At 48.2% G+C, this 26,685-nt stretch overlaps 2 protein-coding genes across 4 annotated transcripts; both read right to left on the reverse strand.

Moving 5' to 3' along the window:
- Positions 1–1,213: 1,213 nt before the first annotated feature.
- Positions 1,214–16,294, reverse strand: c48h17orf49 (chromosome 48 C17orf49 homolog). Of its 3 annotated transcripts, none has more exons than XM_068023946.1 (6): positions 15,543–16,294; positions 13,658–13,752; positions 9,980–10,081; positions 4,953–5,158; positions 2,833–2,937; positions 1,214–1,562 (listed from the first exon to the last, which is right to left on the reverse strand). In XM_068023946.1, the coding sequence occupies exons 1-6, from the start codon at positions 15,561–15,563 to the stop codon at positions 1,558–1,560; spliced, it is 534 nt and encodes a 177-aa protein (XP_067880047.1). In that variant the 5' UTR covers positions 15,564–16,294; the 3' UTR covers positions 1,214–1,557. The 3 variants fall into 3 exon arrangements, with proteins under 3 accessions (XP_067880047.1, XP_067880046.1, XP_067880048.1); XM_068023945.1 differs by having other exon boundaries at positions 1,214–1,566; positions 15,543–16,290; XM_068023947.1 differs by lacking the exon at positions 9,980–10,081 and having other exon boundaries at positions 1,214–1,566; positions 15,543–16,290.
- Positions 16,295–19,993: 3,699 nt separating this feature from the next.
- rnaseka (ribonuclease, RNase K a) lies at positions 19,994–25,764 on the reverse strand. Its single transcript, XM_068023514.1, has 3 exons — positions 25,613–25,764; positions 23,014–23,093; positions 19,994–21,440 (listed from the first exon to the last, which is right to left on the reverse strand). Exons 1-3 carry the CDS (start codon positions 25,688–25,690, stop codon positions 21,296–21,298), a joined length of 303 nt encoding a protein of 100 aa, XP_067879615.1. The 5' UTR covers positions 25,691–25,764; the 3' UTR covers positions 19,994–21,295.
- Positions 25,765–26,685: the final 921 nt, after the last annotated feature.

Raw genomic sequence — 26,685 nt, forward strand, 5'->3', positions numbered from 1 at the left:
GTTGGGCGGCGCCGTACCACCTATCCTTCGTGGAGCAGTTTCTGCGGAAAAACACCTTTGACCACCGGTCCATCAGGCAGTGGTCTGCACGGAATGTCCTCAAGGCCCTACGGGAAAAGGAAACGGTGGATCCTGTCGGATGGTTCCCCGAGCAGACCGTCAAAGTCATTTGGCGGAATGCCTCATCACCAGAACTTTCAAACAAGCACCAAGACGTAGCTTGGCTGGTGGTGAGAAGGGCCCTCCCCGTCAGATCCTTCATGCACACCCGAAGTCTCGCCCCCTCCGCACAGTGCCCCCGCGTTGGCTGTGGTGGGGAAGAGACGGTCGCCCACCTCCTCCTGGAATGTGCCTTTGCAAAGCAGGTGTGGAAAGAGATGCAGTGGTTTTTGTCAAGGTTCATCCCAAGCAGCTCTGTAACACAGGAGTCTGTGCTCTACGGGCTGTTCCCAGGGACGCACACCGAGACAAACATCAACTGCTGCTGGAGGGCTATCAATTCGGTGAAAGACGCCCTTTGGTCTGCCCGAAACTTGCTGGTCTTCCAGCGCAAAGAGTTATCCACCGCCGACTGTTGCAGACTGGCACATTCCAAGGTCCAGGACTACGTGCTGAGGGACGCACTAAAGCTTGGGGCAGCCGCAGCAAAGGCTCAATGGGGAAAGACCACAGTGTAAGGTTCCCCCACCAAGCTGGACTGAGGGGCTGGATCCATGGGAAACCCCTCGAACTGTATCGTTAATATTCTCAATTGCTGTAAATGTAAAACTGTAATTGACATGACAATTGTGAAACAGAAGGGTTGGGAAGAAACTCATGACAGTATTGAAAGAAACTGATCTCTTTTGCAATGTTTGTATTTTTTGGTGTGGTTTGGAAACTGTTTGGCAATGTAATTTTTACAGATTTTTATGAATAAAGTATATTTTGGAAATAAAAAAAAAACACCAGTAAGGCTGTGAAATTCTCAGTTCATGTTAGAAATTCATTCACCCCCGTCTCAGTCGTTAGCACTCGTACCTCTGAGTTGTTGGTTCAAGTCCGACTCTAGAGGCTTGAGCGCATAATCCAGGCTGACACTCCAGTGCTGTACTGAGGGAGTGCTGCACCGTCGGAAGTGCCATCTTTAAAATGGAGGAGAATAGAGAGTATAATTAACCCAGACATTGAGTAAGGAATGATGCTGTGCAAACAGAAACAGAAAGACATCAAGTACAGTTTGTCTTTTATTGAGAAATCCATCAAAACCTGCTATAGTTCTAAAACAAAATCCCTCGCAACAGCCCAGCTGAAAGCTGGTTAAAAGGTCACCAATGGCGTTCCCAGGTTGGCATCACTGTGGAGTAAGGTGGCGATGTACGGCATCGCTGAGCAACTTGGCGACCTGACTGCTCGGACAGCTGGCATTGGTCTGAAAGCTGCACATCTCCAAGGAGACAGACAGGAGAGAGGGGGGTGGTGGAGAGAAGAGAGAGAGAGGAGGAGGAAGTGGGGGAAAGGTTCAGCGAGACAAGAGCGGGATGTCCGAGGCGTTCATGATGAGACTGGAATCGAGGCTCAGACTGTCTGAAACAGAGACAGATGAAAAACAGAGGCAGATCAGCAAACGGAGATTAACTGGCGGGAATCTGATCAATGCAGAGCAAAGCTCCCTCCACACTGCCCAAACAACATGACTCAGCTAACTAGAGAACATTAAACTCCCAGCCCTGGTGTAACTGCAGCTCACCATTGATACCATCATAGATCTGGGGCTAGAGCCCATCTTACAGCCCCCATTAACACAATCTCCAGCGATCTGAAGCTTACTGCCTACTCTACGTGCCAGGATGATGTCCAGAGAGGGGTAGGACAAACAAAAACATAATTTCCCGGGACTCGGGTGAGATGGGGAAAAGGGAAACGTACAGTTAAAGCTGAAGAACATTATCTTGCTGGGGTACGGGTTCCGTCAGCCCCTTTGCTACCTCAGCCCTATGGCCATTCTTGACCTCTGACTCTAGACAGAGTGAGTTGGCCAATTCAGACAGGCCCAACCCAGTCCCTACTGACGCCACAAGGACACTTATCGAGGCGGGAGACTTATCTCTCCCTAATCCATGGGCAGTGAACCCACTACTATACCATTGGAACGTGGGAACAGGAGGAGGCCATTCAGCCCCTTGAACACATTCCATATCATTCAATTAGACCATAGCTGATCTGTATCTTAACTCTACCCACCTGCGTTCCATAACCCATCATAGCCTTCCCTAACAAAAATCTATCGTTCTCAGATTTGAAATTTTCAACTGGCTTCAACAGCTTTTTGGGGAAGAGAGTTTCAGATTTCTACAACTATTTGCGTGAAGAAGTGCTTCCTGACATCACTGCTGAATGGCCTGGCTCGAATTTTAACGTTATGTCCCTTTGTTCTGGACTCCCCCACCCCCCCCCCCACCCTATTATATTCAACCGCTGGATCGTCCAAAAAAAGAGCTACGCACTGAATCGCAGCTAATGGCTCTTCACAGTTCCATTTTATTCTTTCACTATCAAATAATATCAGAAGCGGAATGGGGTCCCAGATGAATCTGCCACGGATCTGAAGCCTCCTGTCTTCCACAATGCTGCAGACCTGGCTGGCACAGCAAGATGTTTACTCCTCAGCCTTCTCCACTCCAATCCCCTCCCCAAACAGCCATCCCCACTCCCCATTCACTTTCTTTCACCCCCCCCCCCCCAGTCTACCCAATCCCTATACATCCCCTCCTCCTAACCCCCTCTCTCCCACCCTCCTGCCAACAACCACCCCCCCCCCCCCCCCCCCCTCAACCACAGCGCAACACGTACCCTGGTCGAAGTTGAGCTTCTTTGCTGGCGATCCTTCTCCCAGACCTTCGATGTCTACCAGATCACTGTTGGCATCTAAGTCATTGAGGGCGCTGAGGGTCACGTCTGGAGGACAGACAGAAATTACGACATCCACCGCAGCACAGTAACTGGCCAACCACTCCCTGTCACAAACCACTGCTTCCCCCTGTGGGTGAACCCATCACTCCCCGTGCTCACTCCCCTACACTGGCTCCCGGTTAATCAACTCCTCGATATTTAAAATTCTCATCTGTGTTTACAAATCCCCTCCCCATCTCTGTAATCTCCTCCAGCCCCCCAGCCCTCCGAGATATCTGCGCTCATCTAATTCTGGCCTCCTGAGCATCCCCAATTTACCAATGGTTGGCTGTGCCTTCAGATGCCTTGGAATTCTCTCCCAAAACCTCTCCGCCTCTCTCTCCTTCAAGATTTTTCTTAAAAGCTACACTTTAGACCAAGCTTTTGGTCACCCGTGCTAATATCTTCTTATGTGGCCTAGTGTCAAATTTTATTTTATAGTGCTCCTGAGATACACCTTGGGATATTTTATCATGTTAAAGACACTTTATAAATGCAAGTCGTCACTGAACCTGGGACACAGGAATGGAGGGGTGATGACCCCGACACACAGAAAGACACCACCGTAATCCCCCAATGCCTGACTGGTAAGTATGTCAGTGTCCAGCATCACACTTGCACCATCATTGCAGAGCCCTCAGTCTAAGAAATCAGAGTCTTCTGAAATCTCCCTCTTCTCAATGACTAGGCAATCTAACCTCGAGCATGAGGCCACAATGTTACCGCAGAACAGCGATGGCGAGAACAAAACATATTTGGCTTTCTGCAACATCAGCTGAAAAATTCATCCCATTATTTTTTATGACCTCATTCACAGGATGTTGGCGGCCCGACACTTAGCGCCCACCCCAATTGCCCTTGAGACAGGCGAGAGGCTTGCTCGGCCACTGCAGAGGGCAGTTAAGAGTCAACTGCCCTCTGCAGTTAAGGGTCAACCACACTGCTGCGGGTCTGGAGTCACATAAAGGCCAGACGAGGTAAGGGCGGCGGATCTCCTTCCCCAAAGGACATCAGTGAACCAGATCGGTATTTTCATGGTCACTATTAGTGACACCAGTCTTTTATTCCAGATTTATGTAATTAACTCACTGACTTTAAATTCCCCAGCTGCTGTAGTGGGATTTGAACTCGTATCCCTGGATTGTATTAATTGCTGGAGCTGCTTAAAATTATGACAGGATGGGTCGAGAGAAATAGGCTGCGCCCAGGGATCGCGAGGATTTGTCTTGTGGGGACAGAGATATGAAGTTGAAATGTACAAGATTCAGGACAGAGAACAGGAGAAACGTTGATGCACGGAAGGTTGTGAGGCTGAGAAGTTAGTGATTGACGAAGTGACCACGTCAACATTTAACAACATAGGAATACATGGTATTTACAGCCCAGAAACAGGCCATTCGGCCCATATGGTTCACGCTGATCTTTATGCTCCACACAAGCCTCCTCCCACCCTTATTCATCTCACCCCAAGAGCATAACTTTCTGTTCCTTTCTCCCTCATGTACTCATCTAACCTCCCCTTAAGGTGAGATAAGAGGCTTGAAGGAAAGGGGGATTAAGGGATAAAGGGAACAGGGCCAGCACATGGAGAATGGGCCGAGTGGCCTGTGCCCAAGTTATGATATCCATGTAAGAGACGGGGGGGAGGCGAGCATTTCACTTTCGAGAAGTCGAAACTTTTTTTTAAATAACTGAATTTAAAAAGAAATGGGGTGAAAAAGAATTTACAATGCAAAAACAGAACATGGTGGAAATAGAGTGTCCACTGGGAGAAAAGGCAGGCTAAGATTTCAGGGTGTGATTATCACAACATTTTGGGTTTTGAAGTGCCCCACCCATTATAAAATTGGGGCAAAGAACCTCCCCTTTTAAGAGCACCTTGCCCCTTTAATTTATAGGAGGGGTATAATGTGATGAGTGTTTTTTTTGCCATTCCATAGCTGATGACCCCCTGCCTCTGGGCAACAACCCACCCCCCCTTCCTTTCCTCCCCACCCCCCCCCCCCCCCCCCCAACCTTACCAGACGTCTTCTGCTTCTTAACAGCCGACGAGTCCGTGGGGGGCGTGTTCCCCACTGTGGCTGCTGCTGCCGTCGGTGTGGTTGGTGCCGTGACTCCAGTTCCTGCCGCCGTCGCCTTCTTCTGTGTTTTCTTGGGAGACTCCGAGGGGAGGGGAACACTGCTGTCTTCGTAGACCTTGCGTTTCACTGTGGTCTTGATCTGGGCGCTGGGGAGGGGGTGGGGAGAAGCGGGGATAGTGAAATGTTAGGAGTAGCGCAGTTACAGTCAACCCATTACCGCGCCAAAATATTCGCCGCCTTCGCGCGTTCACAGCCCCATCTAACCAAAGAGCTTGCATTTCTATAGCACCTTTCACAACCTCAGGATGTCCGAAAGCGCTTCACAGCCAAACGAGGTATTTCTGAAGTGTAGTCGCTGTTGTAGTGCACAGCAAGATCCCACAAACAGCAATCTGATCATGACCAGATCATCTGTGTTAGCGATGAATGAGCAATATTGTCCCAGGACAGTGGCAACATCTCCCCTGCTCTTTCTCAAGATACATTGAATATACAGCACAGAAACAGACCATTGTGTCCAACCAGTTCGTGCCAGCACTTCTGATCCATTTGAGCCTCCTCCCATACTTCTTTATCTAAAAGATAACAACCCTCCAATCCCTTTTCCCTCATATGCTTGTCTAGCCTCCCCTTAAAGGCATCTAAACTATTCACCTCAACCACTCCCTGTGGTAGCAAGTTCCACTCTCCAGGGTAGAGAAGTTTCTCCGGAATTCCTGATTGGATTTATTTATTTATTTTATTTAGAGATACAGCACTGAAACAGGCCCTTCGAGTCTGTGCTGACCAACAACCACCCATTTATACGAATCCTACATTAATCCCATACTCCCTACCACATCCCCACCATTCTCCTACCACCTACCTACACTAGGGGCAATTTACAATGGCCAATTTACCCATCAACCTGCAAGTCTTTGGCTGTGGGAGGAAACCAGAGCACCCGGTGGAAACCCATGCGGTCACAGGGAGAACTTGCAAACTCTGCACAGGCAGTACCCAGAATTGAACCCGGGTTGCTGGAGCTCTGAGGCTGCGGTGCTAATCACTGCGCCGCCCAAATTCTTGGTGACTGTCTTATATTGATGGCCTCAGGTTTTACTCTTCCCCACAAGTGGAAACATTCTCTCCGTGTCTACTCTATCAAAACCTTTCACAATTTTAAAGACCTCTATTAGGTCACTCCCTCAGCCTTCTCCTTTCACGAGTACAGCGACCCAGCCTGTTCATTCTTTCCTAACAGTTATAACCTCACAGTTCTGATATCATCCTCGTAAATCCTTATTCTGCACCTTCTCCCAGTGCCTGTATACCTTTCATATAACATTGCAAATTGTACTGCAGTACTCCAGGTGTCGTCTGACTAACGTTTGCTACAAGTTTAGCATGACTTCTCTTCATTTCCATCCGTCCAGATATAAACCCTAGTGCTTGGTTTGCTTTTTTATGGCTTTATTAACCTGCATCACCACTAGTAGTGATTTGTGAAAAAAGGCTGGTGACCGCGTGTACGTCATGGGCTCGGAAAGGACAAGTCCGTTGTGAAACGGTCCGTTCCTTCACCATATCTCCACAACAGTCCGTTGGTTAAGCTAGACTTCTGATGGCTGCTATCACGTCAGCTGTGGCTCAGTGGGCACGCTCGTGTCCCCCCAGTCAGAAGGTTGCGGGGGTCAAGCCCCACTTCTGAAACTTGAGCACAAAAAAGCAGACTGACACTCCCAGTGCAGTACGGAGGGAGCGCTGCACTGTCAGAGGTGTCATCTTTCGGATGAGACGTCAAACCAAGGCCCCATTTGCACTCTCAGACGGACATAAAAAAATCTCATGGCATTACACTGAAGAGCAGGGGAGTTCTCTCTGGTGTCCCAGCCAATATTTATCCCTCAATCAACACCACTGAAAAAAAAACAGATGATCTGGTCATTATCACTTGTGGGATCTTGCTGTGTGCAAATTGGCTGCTGCATTTCCTAAATTACAACAGTGACTACACTTTTAAAAGTATTTCACTGGGATATCCTGAGATCATGAAAGGTGCTATATAAATACAAGTCTGCTTTCATTGCATCATCAAGCTCTTTCTAATGTCAGCTCGTTGTCCAAGCTTGGTATTGTTCCTGTCAACCTATTCTCCAACAGAAAAGGAACAATTTCTAGTTTTTCCCTATCATATTTGTGCTCTCTTGTCCTGCTGCCCTGGCACAGATGAAATGATTGTTCCTCTTGATCCTACTTGTGACAAACAAGGGCTTCTGATCACATTTCTAACTTTGCCAATTCAGAAGCACAGACTGTCACTTTATTTGCAAATTATAGTCTGTTAGGTGCTCGGCCATTCACCATATTCCATCCAACAACCCTCCCCACCACCCCCAAACTGGATAACTGGACAGTGGGAATGTTACTGATCTACTTCGAAGGATGCGTGAGATTTCCCTGATACTGAAAGATTCTGACAGTCTGCAGCCCTATTGGTAGCGTACGTTTCGATTTTGATTGAAGTTGGAGAACTACATATGTCAATTCCCAATGTTCCAAGATATCCTCAAAGGATTTGCGAGCTCTATCCCTACAATGCACCAGGGTGATGGGTGCTCTTGAGCCAATGGCGATAGGCCAGGCCAGAGACAGCCACACAAGATGTCCGTTTTAGGCTGTGTAGACGCACCTCCGTCGTGTCAGAATACTGATATGTTTTTTATGTGACTTTTATTTCCAACAAAGGCAGAACAGAAACGTAGACAGAACTGGGCTGAAATCACGTGCTCTGGAAGCCAGTCATATCTCCGCAATGATGCTGATGACATTGAAGGAGGATGAATTTCAGGACTGAAGGTATTGTACTGCAATGGCAGGTACATATCAACAAATAAGCTAGGTGGATGATATTGAGCTCCAACAATTATTAAGATTGAAACACATGGGGGTTTAAAACAGAGGTGTAATAAGAGATGGTCCAATATAAATGGACATAGATATAGGAACATATTAAAGGAAAAACGCTGCTATAGGTTATTTACAACTTTATAGCTCGGCAAAAGCGATGATAGGAAGTAACGGCATAATGTGAAAGGGCAGGTGACCCCTCATCTCTCTAGTAATCTCTTCCAACAACTGGGTGGTCATTAAAAAAAAAACCCAGATGGAATAGACTATAAACAGAAAGGTATAAGGAAGTGATGCAGTGTTTTTACTTGGTTATAAAGAACAGTCTTTCACTACCTTCAAGAACCGGTGGCATGAACAGACTTGGAGAAGCCACTTGCACGGTTCTTCAATAAATTTATGCACGTGCGTTGCAGATGTAGGACTGATGTGTCCTGCTCTGTGTGGCTGTTTAATGTTTTGTCAATAGGAAATTATCAGACGTATTATTGTCTCTAGCTTTTTAAATGTCTTTGAAGAGTAAAAGGACTTTATTCAACATGTTATTGATCGGAGATCTTCATCGTTGTTCCCATCTCTGTACAACCCTCTGACATCTCTGTGCTCCTCCAATTCTGGTCTCCCCGATTTCCCACTTCCCACCTTTGACGGCCGTACCTTCAAACATTTAAGCCCCAAGCTGTGGAATTCCCTCCCTAAAGCTCTCCTCCTCTCTCTCCTCCTTTAAGACGCTCCTTAAAACCTACCTCTTTGATGAAGCTTTTGGGTCACCTATCCTAAAATGTGACAAAGTCTCAATAATTTGATAATATTTTATGTTGAAGGTGCTATATAAATGCAAGTTCTTCTGCATACCAAAGGCAAAGAGAAGACACCAAACTTTCTAGTAAGGTAGATGGCAGTAACAAGCGCTCTTGTGTGATCCCTGGAGCCCGCCATGATCACATAAGACAACCGAGCACCCAGCAGGTCGGAAGGAAGCACAGGCACGTTTGCAGAAATGTGTTCACTGAGCGAACCTTGGGGAAAACCATCTCATGTCCAGAGGCAAGACAAGGTGATTAACTTCTATTAGAGTGACAGTTTGCTGGGCTCCGCAATGTGATGCCTCACCCCAGTGCTTTCACATGAGCTTGGTTTGGTGTGCGTGGGTGGTCTTTTCAACCTTAAAGCAAGGTTACCGCAGCTCACTGTCGCCAGTATGCACATTCCCGCACGGAGGTCGCCGACAAACCATCAGAATCCTGTCTGGTGTCTTTTCATCCCCCCTCTCTAACCTGCTGAATTTTACTGTGGGCATCGTTATCCTGACGGAGATCTGGTATCGTCCCAGTCGGTATAATTTACTGCCACGCTAGGGCGGAATGACTAACCATCGGAGGAGACCAGAATGAAAGAACTCGTTCTGACAAGAGGCTGGACATCCAGTTTGTGCTCCAGGATGAATGGTGGCCTAGGACGCCGGGAAGAACTCCCCTGCCCCTCTTCCAATCACGTGGGATCTTTCACGTCCACCTGAGAGAGCAGACGGGGCCTTGGCTTAACGACTCACCCGAAAGACAGTACCTCCGACACTGCAGAGCTTGCTGCACTGGCAGTATTGGCCTACAGGTCTTGGGAGTCCAAAGTGAAAGAAACTCGGATGATCTCAATCCAGTTCTCACTGCATACGGTGCCACTGTCAACACAAGGTACGCCTGGCTACTGCAGAGAATACAATGGTCTAATATTTCAAAGGCCACAACGTGGATGTTCCACCTGTTGGCTGCGTTTATTCTGTTTCAAAGCACTTTATTAATATTTGTCCAGGGGCTGCTCCTGTAGTTTAAGACATTAACATGATTCACACTAAATCCGCAATCTCACTCAGAGATACATCCATCCCTGGCTCCCCCTTCCGCCATCCCTGGACTACCTCCTGCCCCCAGTCCCCTGGCACCCCACTGCATCCCTGGACACCTTCCTGCCCACGGACCCCTCCCTGAGCCCACAGCCCCTTCTCTCCGCCCCCCCCAGTCCCCCCCACTGACCCCGGCACCACCACCAGCAGCCACCGCCCCCAGCCACCCCTCGCTTACACTGTGCGGTCTTTGATGACGGTGCTGATTTTGTTTAAATCCTCGCCGAAGCGCTTTACGGCCGAGCGCAGCATCTCAATCTCCGTGTCTGTCCACTTGGCACTGGTGGGAAGAGAGAGAGAGAGAGAGAGAAAAACTAAATGTGGGAGAGCAGGGAATGCGAAGTGAGCCGGTCTAATGCCACCTGGGCACCAAACTCTACTTGGGTTAGTGGGAATGCTCAAGTGGGCTGGAGTGCAGGTCACTGCCAGGACACGTAGCCCGTGCTTTCAATCGCGATGAGTGTCAGGCTGGAGCACCAGCTGTGCCGCCCAGTGTGGCCGTGAGCCAGTGATGTGCCAGGTTCAATTGTTAGTGTTACAGAAAGAACTCGCATTTATATCGTCCCTTTCAGGACATCCCAAAGCTTTACAGCCAATGAAATACTTTTGAAGTGTAGCCACTGTTGTAAAGTAGTAAATGCCAGAGCCAATTTACACATAGCAAGCTCCCAAAAACAGCGATGTGATAACGACGGGATCAACTGTTTTTTTTTAATGATGCTGGTCGAGGGATAAGCATTGGCCAGGAGGCTGGGGGAATTCCCTTGCTCTTCTTTAAACAGATCCTTTACTTCCACCGGAGATGCAGGTTTAACGTCTCATTAGAAAGATGGTACTGGGGCGTCAGCCTAGATTTTTGTCTTGAAGTCTCTGGAGTTGGACTCAAACACACAACCTTACACAAAGTGTTGAGCTGCTGAGGCACCAGATCAGGGACGACAGCCGGCTTCCGCGTGCCTAGGTTTAAGAAAGACAGCGTCCCACTCCTGATTGCTGTTCCATAACGAGTGCGCCTGGTTGCCAGCAAAGGATTAGGATGAGGATCAGGATTCCCTCCTTCTGCAACCCTCATCCCTTCCCAACAAATACCTTGCTGATACTTAATCCTAGGAATATGGCACAAGGGGCAAGATATTGGATGGAAAGCAACCACATATGGAACTGCAAACCCGCACGAGTCAGATGGGGGGGGGGGGGGGACGCAGGGAGTGGACAGTGCACTGGGGAAGGAGGGGGTGAGAGGAGTGGGGTGGAGAGAGAGGAGGAACAGTGGACGTGGAGAGGAAGAGTGAGCTGGACCGAGGAAGAGGAGAGGGAGATAGGTGGAGTGGGGAGGGGTGGAGTTAGGTTGGAGAGAGCATGGTGCAGTGGGGAGGAACAGGGAAATGGGGGCGGGTATGGCACAGGAGAGCCGTGAGTGGGTTCACATGAGCGAGAGGGCAAGCAAGTTAAAATGGTCTGTAGCCCGCAGGAACAGGAGGACACTGCTGGACAAAATATCCCCCTTGTCTATTACTGACCACTATTTGAACTCAGGGTCAAAACTGTTAAATGCAGAGCAAAGCTTTCTCCAATTCCAATTACATATCTCATGCCCCCTATTCACCCGCCCGCCCATTGTGTGCCAGGCCACATAACAATGACCCCTACTGCTCAAGCCCCAGCCCCCTGAGTCAGACGGCCCGTGTCGTGACAATTAGCCCCAGATCATGGCAGCTTCTCACTGGCAGCCTGGGCCCGCTAAGAACTGGATCGAGACTGCCCAAACCATTTCACGTAGGGCACCGGTAGCCAGCAGAGAGAGAAGACAGTACCCTGAGGCTGACAGACAACTGAGTTACGGGTGAACGAGATGGGATTTTATAGAGATGTGCCGCTACTTGAGCTAGTTCTTATGCCCAGGGACGATAAACAGATTAAGGTTGAGGGAGTACATTTCGGTAGGAAGAATAGGGAGGTCACTTATTACTTGGAAGGTGTGAGTCTAACTAGGGGTAGGGAAGCAAAGGGATCTCAGAGCACAAATACACCAATCACAGAAGTTGCACCACAGGTTCGCAAGGCGATACAAAGCAAACCAAGTACCAGGCTCTCCATTTCTAGATGGATAGAATTAAAAAGTAGAGAAGTTATGCTAAACCTGTAACAAACTTTGGTTAGAGCAATGCGGGCAGTTCTGGTCACCATGTTATAAAAAGGATATAAAGGCAATGGAGGGAGTGCAGAGAAGGATGATATCAGAAATGCAAGGGTATACATATCATAAAAGGATGAACAGGACTGGGGTCCACTACTACGAGCTGAGGGACGCACTAAAGCTTGGGTCAGCTGCCACAAAGGCTCAATGGGGAAAAGCCACTGTGTAAGGCCTTCACAGCATAATATACAGAGGTGCTGGAAACCAAGTAAAACCCCCTCGGGCTGCATGTAACAGAGAATATATGATGTGTAATGTAAACGTACATTGTAAATATAACCTGTAATGGCAAGTGTAGTGAGGCAGGTACTGTATTTGAGAGAAACTGATCTGTCTCGCACTTTATGTAGTGTTAAATTTGAACTATGTATTTTTACAAATTTTATGAATAAAGTATAGTTTTGGGAAAAATTAAACAGCTGGGTGTCTTTATTCTTGAAAACAGAAGGCCGAGGGGTGACCTAATAGAGGTCTTTAAAATTATGAAAGAGTTGACTGAGTGAATAAAGAGAGAATGTTTCCACTTGTGGGGAAGAGCATAACTAGGGGGCCAGCAATATAACGCAGTCACCAAGAAATCCAATCGGGAATTCAGGAGAAACTTCTTTACCCAGAGAGTGGCGAGAATGTGGAACTCGCTCCCGCAGGGAGGAGTTGAAGCATCTCGTATTGATACGCTTAAGGGGAGGCCAGACAAGCATATGAGGGAGAAGGGAATAGGAGGTAGGCTGATAAATTTAGTTGAGGAAAAGTGGGAGGAAGCTCAAGTGGAGCATAAGCGCGGTATGGACTGGTTGGGCCGAAGGGCCTGTTTCCGAGCTGTATATCCGACCTACTCATATATAATGGGTTAATATTCTGAGCCCATGAGCAGAACAGAAACGGTTGATCCATAGCACTGTTCACAATGGGTCAAGATACCGACTGGTAAAAGCTGATATCAGAAACCACCCCCCCCCACTAATCATTCCAGAGCGAGTTGGACGATGCGATGGGAAGAACCGTGGGTTAGTAGGGAAGGTGAGCTAGTTGGGCTGATGAGCCTTTCTCACCCTGTTGGCTTTGAACCCAATTGTCAGCATGGAAGGCACTTGCCAGGCGTCTCATGGGGTTGTAATTTCCACCTTTTAACCCCCTTTTGCAGTTTCCCAACCCCACCGATGGTCCTCTCATCAGGACACCGCACTTGTGCCTAAGAGCGCCACTAGGCGACATGTCATCATAATGAGGGGGCGGGCACGGCAGAGGGAAATATAGGAAGGAGAAGGCCATTCAGCCCCTTGAGCCTGCATCACCAATCCATGAGATCATGGCTGACCGGTATCTTACATCCATTTACCTGGGAGGAGATAGCCTATGAGACAAGGGGCCCCACTTGCCTCTTCCCTCCGCAGCCCCCTCCCTTTCTGCTGTATATACCACCCATCGCGGTGAGGTGGCTCCTCCTCACAAGATATGGATCACATCGCACCGTGCTGTTGAAGACACAAGGAGCCCACACCAAAGGATGGGTAACACTTTGGCGCTCATTTCTGAGGCGGATGATATGCTATGGTGAACAGAAGATATGTGTCAGCCCATGGACCTGGCAGCCTCCAGAGATGAACCTGAAAGGTCAGGGGTGGGTGGGACGGTCATTAAACGTTGCCATCTACTTACCCAGCCGGCGAGGAGTCCGCCACCGGGTGAAGCTGCATGGTCAGTTCTCCGAGCTTGGTGAATGCGTTCCCGGCTGCCGTAAATATCTCGCCCACCTGCAAGGTCAAAGGGCAGGTGAGTGCTCCCAGTAAGCCGCAAATTGAACGGAACCCCACCACCTACCCCTGACCCGCCACCTGCACCCGCAACACCCGCCCCACAGACACAGCCATTCACATCTGGCCCCTCTGCCATCCAGTGCCAGATGCAGCCTCAGCCTGATCTGCACGCTGGAGTCCACTGTACCAGGCCGTGACCTCTCTCTCTTGCTGTCCCACTACTATGTACAGATACTCTAGTGGACGGTGACACTTGTTGCGAGTGAGGTTCCCAGCGCCGTGCTATTTGTTGGACAAGTCGGGGCCAGTTTCAAATGGCTTCTTCTTTCCCTTCCTTCCATTCCTTCCCCCACCTCATCCGCTCATCCACCTCCTCCCCTTACCCTTCTCTTCCTCCCCTCCTCTCCGCCCTCCTTGTCCCTCTCCTGACCTGTGGTCTAAAGCTGGCTCCAGGTGCCTCTGGGTTTCAGCATGGTGCCCTTAACTGAGGGACGTTGAGAGCTAGGATTCTGCTCCCTCTGGCGGAGGGTGAGGAGGGATTTCTACTAAAGAGCACATGTCAATCAACGACTCTATGGGGCAAGTGAAAGGGCCCGGATAAATCTTAAGTTCATAGGGGATCCCCCTTTTCTGAAGCGAAGTATCTGCCTGCCTTTTGCAACTGCAGGGACATCATACAGCTATAGCCACGACCCATCACTGTCTGTGTGGCAAATACAGAGACAGACCCACATCCCATCACAGAGTGTGGGGGAGTGGGCAATCACAGAGACAGATGCGTGTAATATCACTGTATGTGGACAAAATCACACACACATACCTGCATCCTATCACTGTAGGGAGTCAAAGCTGACTCTTTAAGCAAATAAAAGTCACTTTGGGTCCATTCTGTATGTTAAACAGCTCAGATACAAACCTCAAGCAGAGTTCAATAGGCACTGCAGTCTGGCAGACCCTACTATCATTTCTTTTAATCCACGTGCCAGCACAATAGGATGGCACGCTGGTGCCCTCCATTTAAGGCTGCCTTCAACTAACTCATTATCATTTGATTTACCTCATGCTTCCTCCTACTCTTTCCAGTACTGGTGCTCTCCGGCACTAACAGACCTAGGTTGCACACCCAGTAATATTGGTCCATCAACATCCGGGGGATTACCATTGACCAGAAAGTTAACTGGAGTAGCCACATAAATACTGTGACTACCAGAGCAGGTCAGAGGCTGGGAATTCAGCAGCGAGTTGCTCACCTCCTGACTCCCCAAAGCCTGTCCACCATCTACAAGGCACAGGTCAGGAATGTGATGGAATAATCTCCACTTGCCTGGATGAGTGCAGCTCCAACAACACTCAAGCTCGACACCATCCAGGACAAAGCAGCCCACTTGATCAACACCCCATCTACCACTGATGCACAGTGGCAGCAGTGTGTACCATCTACAAGATGCACTGCAGCAACTCGCCAAGGCTCCTTCAACAGCACCTTCCAAACCCGCAACCTCTACCACCTAGAAGGACAAGGACAGTAGACGCATGGCGACACCACCACCTGCAAGTGTGCCTCCAAGCCGCACACCATCCTGACTTGGAACTAGATCGCTGTTCCTTCACTGTCATTGGGTCAAAGTCCTGGACTCCCTTCCTAACAGCACTGTGGGTGTACCTACACCATACGGACTGCAGCGGTTCAAGAAGGCAGCTCATCGCCACCTTCTCAAGGGCAATTGGGGACGGGCAATAAATACTGGCCTAGCTTATATCACACAAACAAAAAAAAACACCCTTACCTTCGTTGATGCCGATGTCATCCTGAGGGTCACCCTCTGAACTTTCTATACAGTCTGACAAAACAACTCTCACGGCAAGCAACGTCCAGGGGGCACTCTAATCTGGGTTTTGCAAACAGGCTTTACCTTTCAATAATTTGGCATAGACCTGAATTTGAACCTGGCTGGTGCCAACACCAGTGACAATGCAACCTGGCGTGGGTGCAGGGCCCAGAATTATCTTCAGCCCCTCTCTTAATAATTTTAAACCCGATGCAAAATTCTGCCAATTGTGATTGATTTTATCTGGAATCTCCCACAAGATTTTGCAAAGTGGGTGGGGTCCCAAAAATTGCTGCTTTGTTTTTTTTTTGCTCCAATCCCCTTAATTGTCCTCTGGGTGCAATTGGCAGGGATTTTATTTTGATCAAGGCAGATGATCCCAGTGCAATGCAGTTAGCAGAGGCAGCACATGCAGGAGGATTTTATGATCAGTATCTCAGCAATTTTTGCAATGCTATATATTAGATGCGTTTTAAATGTTATTTAGTTGACTCAGTAGGTTGCAATGCAGCAGGCTCTCTCTCTCTCTAATCTGGGGGTCAATTTAAAGCAGCTCCCCTCCCCAGGGATGATTGACAGCTTGTCTGTCACTCAGGACTCTGACTACTTAGGCCAGGCCTACGCTGCTCTCAGAACCCCAGCCGCCGGTTCCAAACCTTCCCCTCTGCCTATTTCCCTCCCCCTTCCCCGCCTCAGGTCGCTTTCCTTCCCCAAAACCTCACTAGGCCCCGTCTGCTGGCGCCTCCCACAGCAAACCGCCCCACCCTTGTTCGCCTTCCATTCCTCATGTTGATTGGCTGTTGGATATGTCGATTAACCGTCACCTCTGACCTACCCCGCTTTCATTGGACTACCGCCGTCCAGAGTCAGCCCCAATTGGGTTCACTGCACGTCAATCAATCGTCAATCTGCCCCCTCCCCGCCCCCATCAACCGGTCTCGTTCTCATTGGACAGCCGCTTTTGTTGACTGGCTATGTTCAACGTCGATCAACGAGGAAACCCGCCCCCTCAGTGCGGCTTGGTTCTCGCTGAACCGCCTCCCTCCATGCTACTTGTTGATTGGCTGAAAAGGCACGTCAATCCATAATTAAAACCCGCCTTCAGCCCGCTCTCATTGGAGGAATCGCAAAGCGGGCTTCCGGTGGTCCCGCCTCTTCACCCAGCCTAATGGGGAGAGAGGATCTAGTTGATTGGCAGCGGCACCCTCCACGTTGATTTGCCAGTTGCGAATGTCTGTCCAACGCACGGCTCATCCCGCCTTCATTCTGGGACAGCGAAGTGGCGGCGGCCGGAATGGTGGCACCGCAGCGTCGCCTGGCGCCGGGAGGCCGGTAAGAGCAGGCAAGCTTCCAGGGGTTAAAATGGCCAACAGGCCTCAGTGTCAAAGGTCAACTCATCATTGACACAGTAAATGCACGGCTAGGTACCACTTCATATAATTCTAAGCAGAATCATTGAACAGCAGGGACGGCAAGAAATTAGAAAGGCAAATAATATGCTCAAAGAATCATAGGATGATAACATGACAGAAGGTGGTCATTCGGTCCATCGTATCCCTGCCAGCTCTCTGTAAGGGAAGCTAGTCCCACTCCTTTATTCCAAAGGGATTGCAGTATAAGAATGAAGAGTTTCTGCATTTCTATTGGGCCCTGGTGGGACCACACCTGGAACACTGTGCAGAGTTTTGGTCTCCTTACCTAATAAAAGATATAGATACAATAAACATTCACTAGCCTGTTTCCTGGGATGGGCGGATTGTCCTATGAGGACAGACTGAGCAGACTAGGCCCATATTTCCCAAGAATGAGAGGTGATTTAATTGAAACATTTAACATTCTATTTATTAAAATTCTTAATGCTTGATGGGGGCAGGGGGGTGGGTGGGGTGGATGTTTTTCCCCGACTGGAGGGTCTAGCACTAGGCTGTCACATCACAGGACAAGGGGTCAGCCATTTAGGACTGAGACGATGAGACATTTCTTCATTCAGACCGTGTGAATCTCTGGAATTCTCTAGGCCAGAGGGATGTGGATGCTCAGTCATCCAGTATATTCCAGACAGGGATCGATAGTTTGGACAATAAGGGAATCATGGGATATGGGGATAATGTGGGAAGGTGGAATTGCGGTAGAAGATCATAGAAAAATCATAAAATGTTTAAGGCACAGAAAGAGGCCACTTGGCCCATCGTGTCTGTGCCGGCCAAAAAACGATCCACCTATTCTAATCCCACCTTCCAGCATTTGGTCCTTAGCCCTGCAGATTACGGCACTTGAGTTGCATATCCAGATTGCTTTTGAATGAGTAGAGGATCTCTGCCTCAACTACCCTTTCTGGCAGTGAGTTCCAGACCCCCACCACCCTCTGGGTGAAAAAGCTTTTCCTCATCTCCCCTCTAATTTTTCTACCAATCACTTTAAATCTATGCCCCCTTGTCATTGACCTCTCTGCTAAGGTGAATAGACCCTTCACCTCCACTCTATCCAGGCCCCTCAAAATTTTGTACATTTCAATCAGATCTCCCCTCAGCCTTCTCTGTTCCAAGAAGAACAACCCCAGTCTTCTCTGTGGCCTTGTCCTATCAACACTTCTTTTGTTACCTCTTGCCCCTCTCCCACTTTACATGCTTAAAACCTATTACATTTCTGGCTCTGCCAGTTCTGATGAAGGGTCACTGACCTGAAACATTAACTCTGCTTCTCTTTCCACAGCTGCTGCCAGACCTACTGAGTATTTCCAGCATTTCTTGTTTTTATTAAAGATTTCCAGCATCTGCAGTATTTTGCTTTTATCCCAGCCTATCCAATTATTCCTCATAGCTGCATTTTCCCAGTCTTGGCAACATACTCATCAATCACCTCTGTACCCTCTCCAGTGCAATTATATCTTTTCTGTAATGAGGTGACCAGAACTGCACACAGTACTCAAGTTGTGGCCTAAGCAATGAGTTATACAGTTCTAGCGTAACCTTCCTGCTCTTGTATTCTATACCTCGGCTCTTAAAGGAAAGGATTCCATATGCCTTTTTAACCACCTTATCGACCTGTCCTACTACATTCAAGGATCTGTGGACATTCACTCCAAGGTCCCTCACTTCCTCTACACTTCTCAGTATTTTCCCTATTAATCATGTATTCCTTTGCCTTGTTTGACCTCCCCAAATGCATCACTTCACACTTCTCCAAGTTGAATTCCATTTGCCACTTCTCCGTCAATACCTTCCTGCAGCCTACAGTGATCCTCCTCACTATCTACCACATGGCCAATTCGTGTCGTCTGCAAACTTCTCGATCATGCCCCCTACATTTATGTCCAAATCGTTTATACCTCAAAAAAGCATGGGATCCAATACTGAGCCCTGCGGAACTCCAGTGGAAACCCTCCAGTCACTAAAACAGCCGTCAACAATTACCCTTTGTTTCTTGCCACTGAGCCAATTTTGTATCAGCCCTGATCTAATTGAACGGGAGAACAGCAGAACTAGCTGTATGGCCAACCCTTGCTCCTATTTCTCGCTATGTTGTGTGCACAAATTGGTTGTCATATTTGCCTATGTAACGAGTGACGACACATTTTCTTGTTTTGGAGTAGGTCCATCATAGCACACTAAATGTGGGCTCTCTTGTGTCAAACGTCTCATATCAGGCCAGGAGATGTCCTTGGAGCAGAAATTTGTAGTTAGTTGGAATAAGGAGGTTAGCAGAGGTTTTGATAGGAGTACATAGGGAGAATCTGTTTTTTAACCAGGACACATGAAGGGGGGGGGGGGTGGTTACAGTAGCATAGGGCTTGTTACTGGACTAGTAATGCAGAGGCCTGGACTAACAATCTAGCGACACGAGTTCAAATCCCACCCCAGCAGTTGGGGAATTTAAATTCAGTTCATTAAATAAATCGGGAATAAATAGCTAGCATCAGTAATGGTGACCATGAAACTACTGGATTGTTATAAACACACATCTGGTTCACTAATGTCCTTCAGGGAAGGAAATCTGCCATCCTTACCCGGTCTGGCCGACATGCGACTGCAGACCCACAGCGATGTGGTTGACTCAAAGACCCTCCGAGATGGCCTAGCAAACCACAATTGTAATCAAGGTGCCTAAAATGGTCAGCAGAAGCAGATTTACCAATAACTTTCAAGATTGGATATTGTACTTGAAAAGGAAACATCTGTAGGGCTGTGGGGAAAGTTCGGGTGTTTGGAAAAGAGAGGGCACTAATTACATAGCCCTTTGAAAGGGCTATCATAGGGACAATGAGCCAAATGGTCTCCTTCAGTGCAGTAGGATTCTGTAAATACTATTACTGTGAAGAATGAATGTGCAGTTGTACTTCACATCCTCAAGACATCCCAACTTATTTTGAAGAGGCAACAAACGAAAAACTGCTCAGCTGAAAAGGAATCCCGAATTTCATCCATTTTATTGCATTTCTCTCGACTTCAAACAATGGAACATTTACATATGTAAGGAAACAGGTGGTGTTTTCCACACCATTATCAAGACACCAAACCGCTTATCAATTTATACTTCTTAAAAAAAAAGGGTCGACAAAAACACCTACACACAGTTTCTCATACACAGATACGGCCTCGTGACTAAAGGTCCTACGTCAATATTTGCGGACTTCAGTTGCTATGGGGAATTGGTCGTGAAGGAATGGGATTGGAAAAGAAATGGGAATCTTCTTAAAACGAGGGGAGGGGAATACGACTGCACACAGGCGTGCACGAAACACAGTAAAATGCAAGCTCTGTACTCCTGACAAATCCAGGATGGATTAATGGCTGGTACCAACTGCAATGCAAGTTAGGCATCAACTTTTCTCCTCTCCCCTCAACTCTGTAAAGTTACATTAGTCAAATAGGTTTTCCAATTTTGGTCAGGTACTAAACTCAAACCATAGTCCATCTCCCCTTGCTTTTCCCATCCCTACTCCTCATCTGTCACAAGGTTAGTTTTGGTCCTCAGGACAAAGGTGGGGAGGGTATCTGGGGAATTAAAGAGTTTCCTCTCAACCATTCAGGATTGATTGGGCCTGTGGGCTTTTGTCCAGCTCCAAGGAAGCCAGTCTCCAAGGCACGAATGAATAGTGATTTAGAGAAGGCCAGAGAGATGTGACTGAATGGTAAAGCCGGATGGCTGTGCCTAACCCCCAAATTTGAGAGATCCCACCCGCACCCCAGTCCCAAAGTGAAAGTGTCACAACAGTCCTGTGGCGAAACAAAATGGGGGCTTTGGGAAGACGAAAAGCCTCAACTACAATGGTCCCTTCAGCAATTTTAACCTTGCATCCAAACACTCGCCCATGCCTTTCGTCCCTGGCCTCCCCCATGCCCACCTACCCTCTCCCCGCAACAGCGGCCTACTTTTCAGGCTTTAAACGCCACTGGCTGCCATTTGAGGTAAACGTGGGATGAATGGGATTAGAGGGGTTACCAAAGGACACGGGAACAGGGCAGAGGGAGGGGAAAATCCTCCGACAAGAGGCTCCCACATTCCAATTCAATCCCCACTCTGCACACAAGAGATCACAAACAAACACTTTGAAACATTCATTTGAAGACATCTTGGTCAAACTCCCTTCCCAACCATAGTATTTAATTTTCAAGTACAATCAGAAACAAAAACTTTAAAAAAAAATACAAGGTAACAGCAGTCGTTTAAAGGGGAGGGCGGCAGCAGATTAAATAAATAGCATGGGTGGGCTAACGCACCAGGTACTCCTTGCGTTTGTTGAGGCGGATCTGACAGAAGGAGAAACCCCCCAGGACAATGTAGATTCCGGCCGCAATGAAGCAGTTGTAGCTCACTTGCTCGTAGAGTCGGTAGATTCTCTGGGGTGGATTTTTACTGCAGGAGGGGGAGGGGGAGGGGGGGGGTGCACAAACAGCAACAAACTGGTTAACCACAAATATCGAGCTCCAATTTTATCATGCGCACCCCCTCTCCCACCTTCCCCAGATTCCTCTCCCTCCTCGCTCTCCACCTCACCCCGACCAGAAAACGAGGAAGAGGAAACCATTCGGCTCCTTCGAGTATGTTCTGCCATTCAATTAGATCGACCTGATTGAGTGTCTCTGTGTCAAATTTATGTTTCATAGGAACTTCAGTGGGCCATTCAGCCCCTCTAGTCTGTTCTGTCTTTTAATTAGATCATAGCTGACCTGTCCCTTAACTCCATTTACCTGTTTCAGTTTCATACCCTTGCCCAACAATAGTCCATAAATCTCAGTCTTGAATGCTCCAGTTGTCCAATTTTGAGGGGGGGGGGGGGGGATGGGTGCAGTGGCTCCTGAGGGAATGAGTTCCAGATTTCCACTCCCCTTTGTGTGAAGAAGTGCTTCCTGGCATCACCCCTGAATTGCCTGGCTCGAATTTTAAGGGTGCACTCCCTTGTTCAGGACTCCTCCAGCAGAGGAAATAGTTTCCCTCTATCTACCCTATCATCTCCTTTAATTATCTTAAACACCTCAACTAGATCACCACTTATACTCAAGGGAATACAATCCTAGCCTGCACAACCTGTCCTCATAATTTACCTTTGAAGTCCTGACATTCTGGTGAACCTATGTTGTACCCCACTCCAAGGCCAATATATCCTTCCTGAGATGCAGTGCCCAGAACTGAACACAGTACTGCAGATGGGTGTCTACAACAACCTTCTACATTCAACCCTCTAAACTTGGAGATCATCCAAAACTCTGCTGCCCGTGTCCTAACTCGTACCAAGTCCCGTTCACTGACTAGCACGGGCTCCCGGTGAAGCAATGCCTCGATTTTTTTTTTTAATTCTTATCCTCGTTTTCAAATGCTTCCATGGCCTGGCCCTCTCCCTATCTCGAATCTCCTCCAGCCCCACAACTCCTCGAGATATCTAGGCTCCTCTCATTTTGGCCTCTTCAGCTTCCCTGATTTTAATTCCTTTGAATTCGCTCCCTAAACCCCTCTCTCTCCTCCTTTAAGATGCTGCTTAAAAAACTACCTCTTTGGCCAGGCTTCGGGTCACCTGTCCTAATATCTCATGTAGCTAGGTCCCAAATTTTGCTTTATTAATGCTCCTGCGAAACCCCTAGGGACGTTTTGGCAGGTTAAAGGTGCTATATAAATAAAAGTAGTTGTACTGGTCCAGATGCAAGTGAAGCATAACTTTGTACTCCAATCCGCCTTGAAATAAATGCCAACATGGCCTTAGCCCTTTGTGATTGCTTTTCACATCCGTGCACAACTCTGCCTGTATACTCCTCTGCTATTTGACCGTAATTCACAATACAGTCCCAACAACTGGTGGCAGCCTATATGACCATGGGAGCAGAACAGGCGCCTTGCAGTCAAACCTAACCTTGCCCTTCCAGCCCCTCCAATTGCCACCCTCCCCCTCCAAAACACTCCCCCACACCCCCTCACTTCCACAGCACACACTTACTCTGAAAAGTCCTCCTCAGTGAATGGAACATCTTCGATCAGAACAGCCGAATGAATGTTAAAGAAGATTCCCAAGAGGACCTGGAATATAAAGTGAAAACAGGCCTGTTAACTGGTTCCCCGGACAAGGCCACCAACAGTCCCCATCCCCCACCGTGGCCAGCACCACCCCAAACCCTATACCCCCACGGACAGCGCCACATAATAACACAGAAAATCAGCCATTCGGCCCATCAGATCTCTCCCTTTTTGATACCTCAAGGTCACCTCAGCAAATCCGTCCAGTCCTCCCCCTCCTCCTCTCCAGAAACACAACCCATTCCAATTCATCCCATAGCCCAGTTGGGGTGTGCTGAAGAAGTTCTGTTCTCTTTCCCTGTTTTTTTTCCCCCCTCATTCCCCTGATACTGCATTTGAATGTTTCACCGGTGAAAAATCCATGTATTCAACATACTGCTTGGAGTGGAGGGTAGGGAGGTGGAAGCAGAGGATAGCAGAGTGTTTGACTGAATGTCAGTAGCAGGGTAACAAGATGCATAAATTTCAAAGGGGCATCTCTACCGAGATCAGGCAGTGCTCGACACAGGAGCATGATAAGTAGGAGTAGGCCACTCGGTCCCTCAAGCCTGCTCTGCCAATCAAGAAGATCATGGCTAATCTTTTACCTCAACCCCACCTTCCCACTCAATTCCCTATCCCTGGATTCCCCTTAATGCCCAAAAATCTATCAACCTCAGTCTTGAATATACTCAACAGCCCTCTGGGGTAGAGGATTCCAAAGATTCACAACCCTGAGTGATGAAGTGTCTCCTCATCTCAGTCCTAAATGACCAACCCTTTATTCTGAGACTGTGTTCTAGATTCCCTAGCTTGGGGTGGAGACAACCTCAACATCCAACCCGCCAAGCCCTCTAAGAATTCTTTATGTTTCAATCAGATCACCTCTCATTCTTAACGCCAGAGAATACAGGACCACTCTACTCAATTGAAGCTAGTTTCTAAATAAAATAATACATTCTAAAGTTACTACGCCAGAATTGGACTGCACTCATCAAGTGCACTTTTGGGGCGAGGATAGGCCTTGCTGCAATGGCTCACATGGTTGACCAGCCAACTCAAGTGGCTACGATCACACCAGGGCCACTCGAGTGAGATACCAGAGGACGAATGGCAGCAAGGTTCAGATTCGAGGATTGGGTGAGCGGGTGGGGGGGGGGGGGGGGGGGGAGTAGGAGGAGGTTGTCCCTCGGGATGAAGTCACCAGAATCAGGCTGTTAAAGACTCTAAACTACAAATAGCCACTGCTGTCCAAACACCAGACGAGGCCAGTCCGGGCAGCTGATGACTTGATAGTAAATGAACAGCAGGGTTTTTAAGTGGGTGTTGCTTGGGAGGGAAGAGCGTCACCCAGACTAAACAGGCAGAGGTGGGAGAATCCAGCCTAGACTTGATGCCACACACACATACCATCCCCAGTCAGAGCCTTGAAGCAGGTTACCCAGCCCTTACAGAGAGCACAGCGCGGGGAACCTCGAGAATGAGGAATAGAAACTAACTTTATGAAAAGCAACTTTCTCTGGAGGGGATGGGGCAAGAGTATAAAAATCAGACAAATTTTGTCACCAAACCAAATGAGGAGACATTAGGACAGATGACCAAAAATTGGTCAAAGAGGTCTTTAAGCAGCTCCTTACGTGGCTCAGTATCAAATTTTGTTTACTAAGGCTATGAACTGCTTTGAATAGACTGACTGCATTAAAGGTGCTTATACAAATACAAATTATTTTACACAGGGGCTGCCAGCTGCACACACCAGCAAGTTTGTGATTTACCGCAGAACAATTCACCAGTTTTATTCAGAGAACCGACCAGAATCAGGTCTTCGGCTGGCGAAGCCTGGTAAGCAACAGTCGAGGCCAGACAAGTAGAACAGGGAGAGATTCAGCCAGCGACCCCGCACCTTTGTGCGCGAGGCAAGGGCAGGAATGAACTCAGACGCGATGCCCCCCACAGTCAAACAGCCTGCCAACATACAGGGGACGGGAGGGGAGAAAGGCACCAGAGGGCAGTGGGCAGAATTGGGAAAGGACCCCATTAGCAGTCAGCACAGGATAGGTGAAAGAACGAAATGCATTTATATAGCGCCTTTCACAACTTCACAGCCAATTTTGCAATCACAATAAATAGAACAATTTGACACAACGGAGCCCGCACATTACATTACACTTCAGTTACGATATGAGCACCTCCAGGGACAGAAATAAGCAACACCCACCCCCTGTAAAACCCACATACAATCTGCCCATTTAATCCTTAGGAACGACACAAATCGGCCTCAAAATCCTGGGCACTCGCACCCAGGCCTTTGAGAGAAATTTAACCCGTGGGGTTCCAGGTGAGGCGTCTAACAGTTTATCCCTATTATCAGGGATGACTGTAGCTAAGTTTAGATTCGTGAGTTAAATCATCAGTTTGTTACCCAGTCCCTGCAGGAAAGACCCATTGGTGGGGAGAGGGGAGGAGGTGGGGGGGGGAAAGTAGGGGACAAGGCCCAGGAGAGATGATAGGGGCCCCCGCCAAAGTGGGCCTAGACAACTCACCAGCATGATCACCCCCCAGATACTGAGGACAATGCCACAGGCTGCCAGCTTGGGTCCACAGCAAAGTAAAGAAGCCATTCCCCCCAGTTCCCAGCTCCTCTGCCCCTTCCTGGAAGCGATGTTACAAACTCCAGCTGATTGTGAAATGTATCAAACCCTGGCACCATTCACTGAGAGGAGGTTGGGGGGGGGGGGAAACCAGGAAGAACAAATGCATACACACGGCCAACAAACAGCCACACACCTCACAAACACAGCCCCTTAGAATCTAATCTGCTAAAATAATATGACTATCAATTAATTCATTCAACAGAGCGTCATTCTGCTGAATTAATGTTGCAATGCGTCTGGCCTCACCTCCCTTTCTCTAAAGTGGTACAGTCGCAGCAGCCAGCTGTATCACATGTTCAAGGACGCTGTCATGTGATATTTAAAGGGTGATTAATGGTTGGGAAGGTGAGAGTTTGTAAAGGGGAGATTGGATATTTGTCATCAGTTTTTTTTATAACCACAGGTATTCACTATAATTTTAGTATTTGGTGTTCTGTTCACTTTTAAAAAAAAATTATTATTGTCTAGAGACCAAAATTCTAGTGCTCCCAACAAGATCATTTTAATTTATTTCAGGATTTTTTTTTCTGTTTCTCTTCAAGATTTTATAACAGTGAATCAGAATTCTGTACATATCTGTTGACTGCCATGTGTTTTTGATAAGGTTGGGGTGGCGCAGTGGTTAGCACCTCAGCCTCACAGCTCCAGCGATCCGGGTTCAGTTCTGGGTACTGCCTGTGTGGAGTTTGCAAGTTCTCCCTGTGTCTGCGTGGGTTTCCTCCGGGTGCTCCGGTTTCCTCCCACATGCCAAAGACTTGCAGGTTGATAGGTAAATTGGCCATTATAAATTGCCCCTAGTATCGGTAGGTGGTAGGGAAATATAGGGACAGGTGGGGATGTGGTAGGAATATGGGAGTGGTGTAGGATTAGTATAAATGGGTGGTTAATGGTCGGCACAGACTCGGTGGGCCGAAGGGCCTGTTTCAGTGCTGTATCTCTAAATCTGTGTTTTTCCTTGTGCA

The sequence above is a fragment of the Heterodontus francisci genome, chromosome 48, assembly GCF_036365525.1.
Source record: "Heterodontus francisci isolate sHetFra1 chromosome 48, sHetFra1.hap1, whole genome shotgun sequence".
Taxonomy (NCBI): Eukaryota; Metazoa; Chordata; class Chondrichthyes; order Heterodontiformes; family Heterodontidae; genus Heterodontus; species Heterodontus francisci.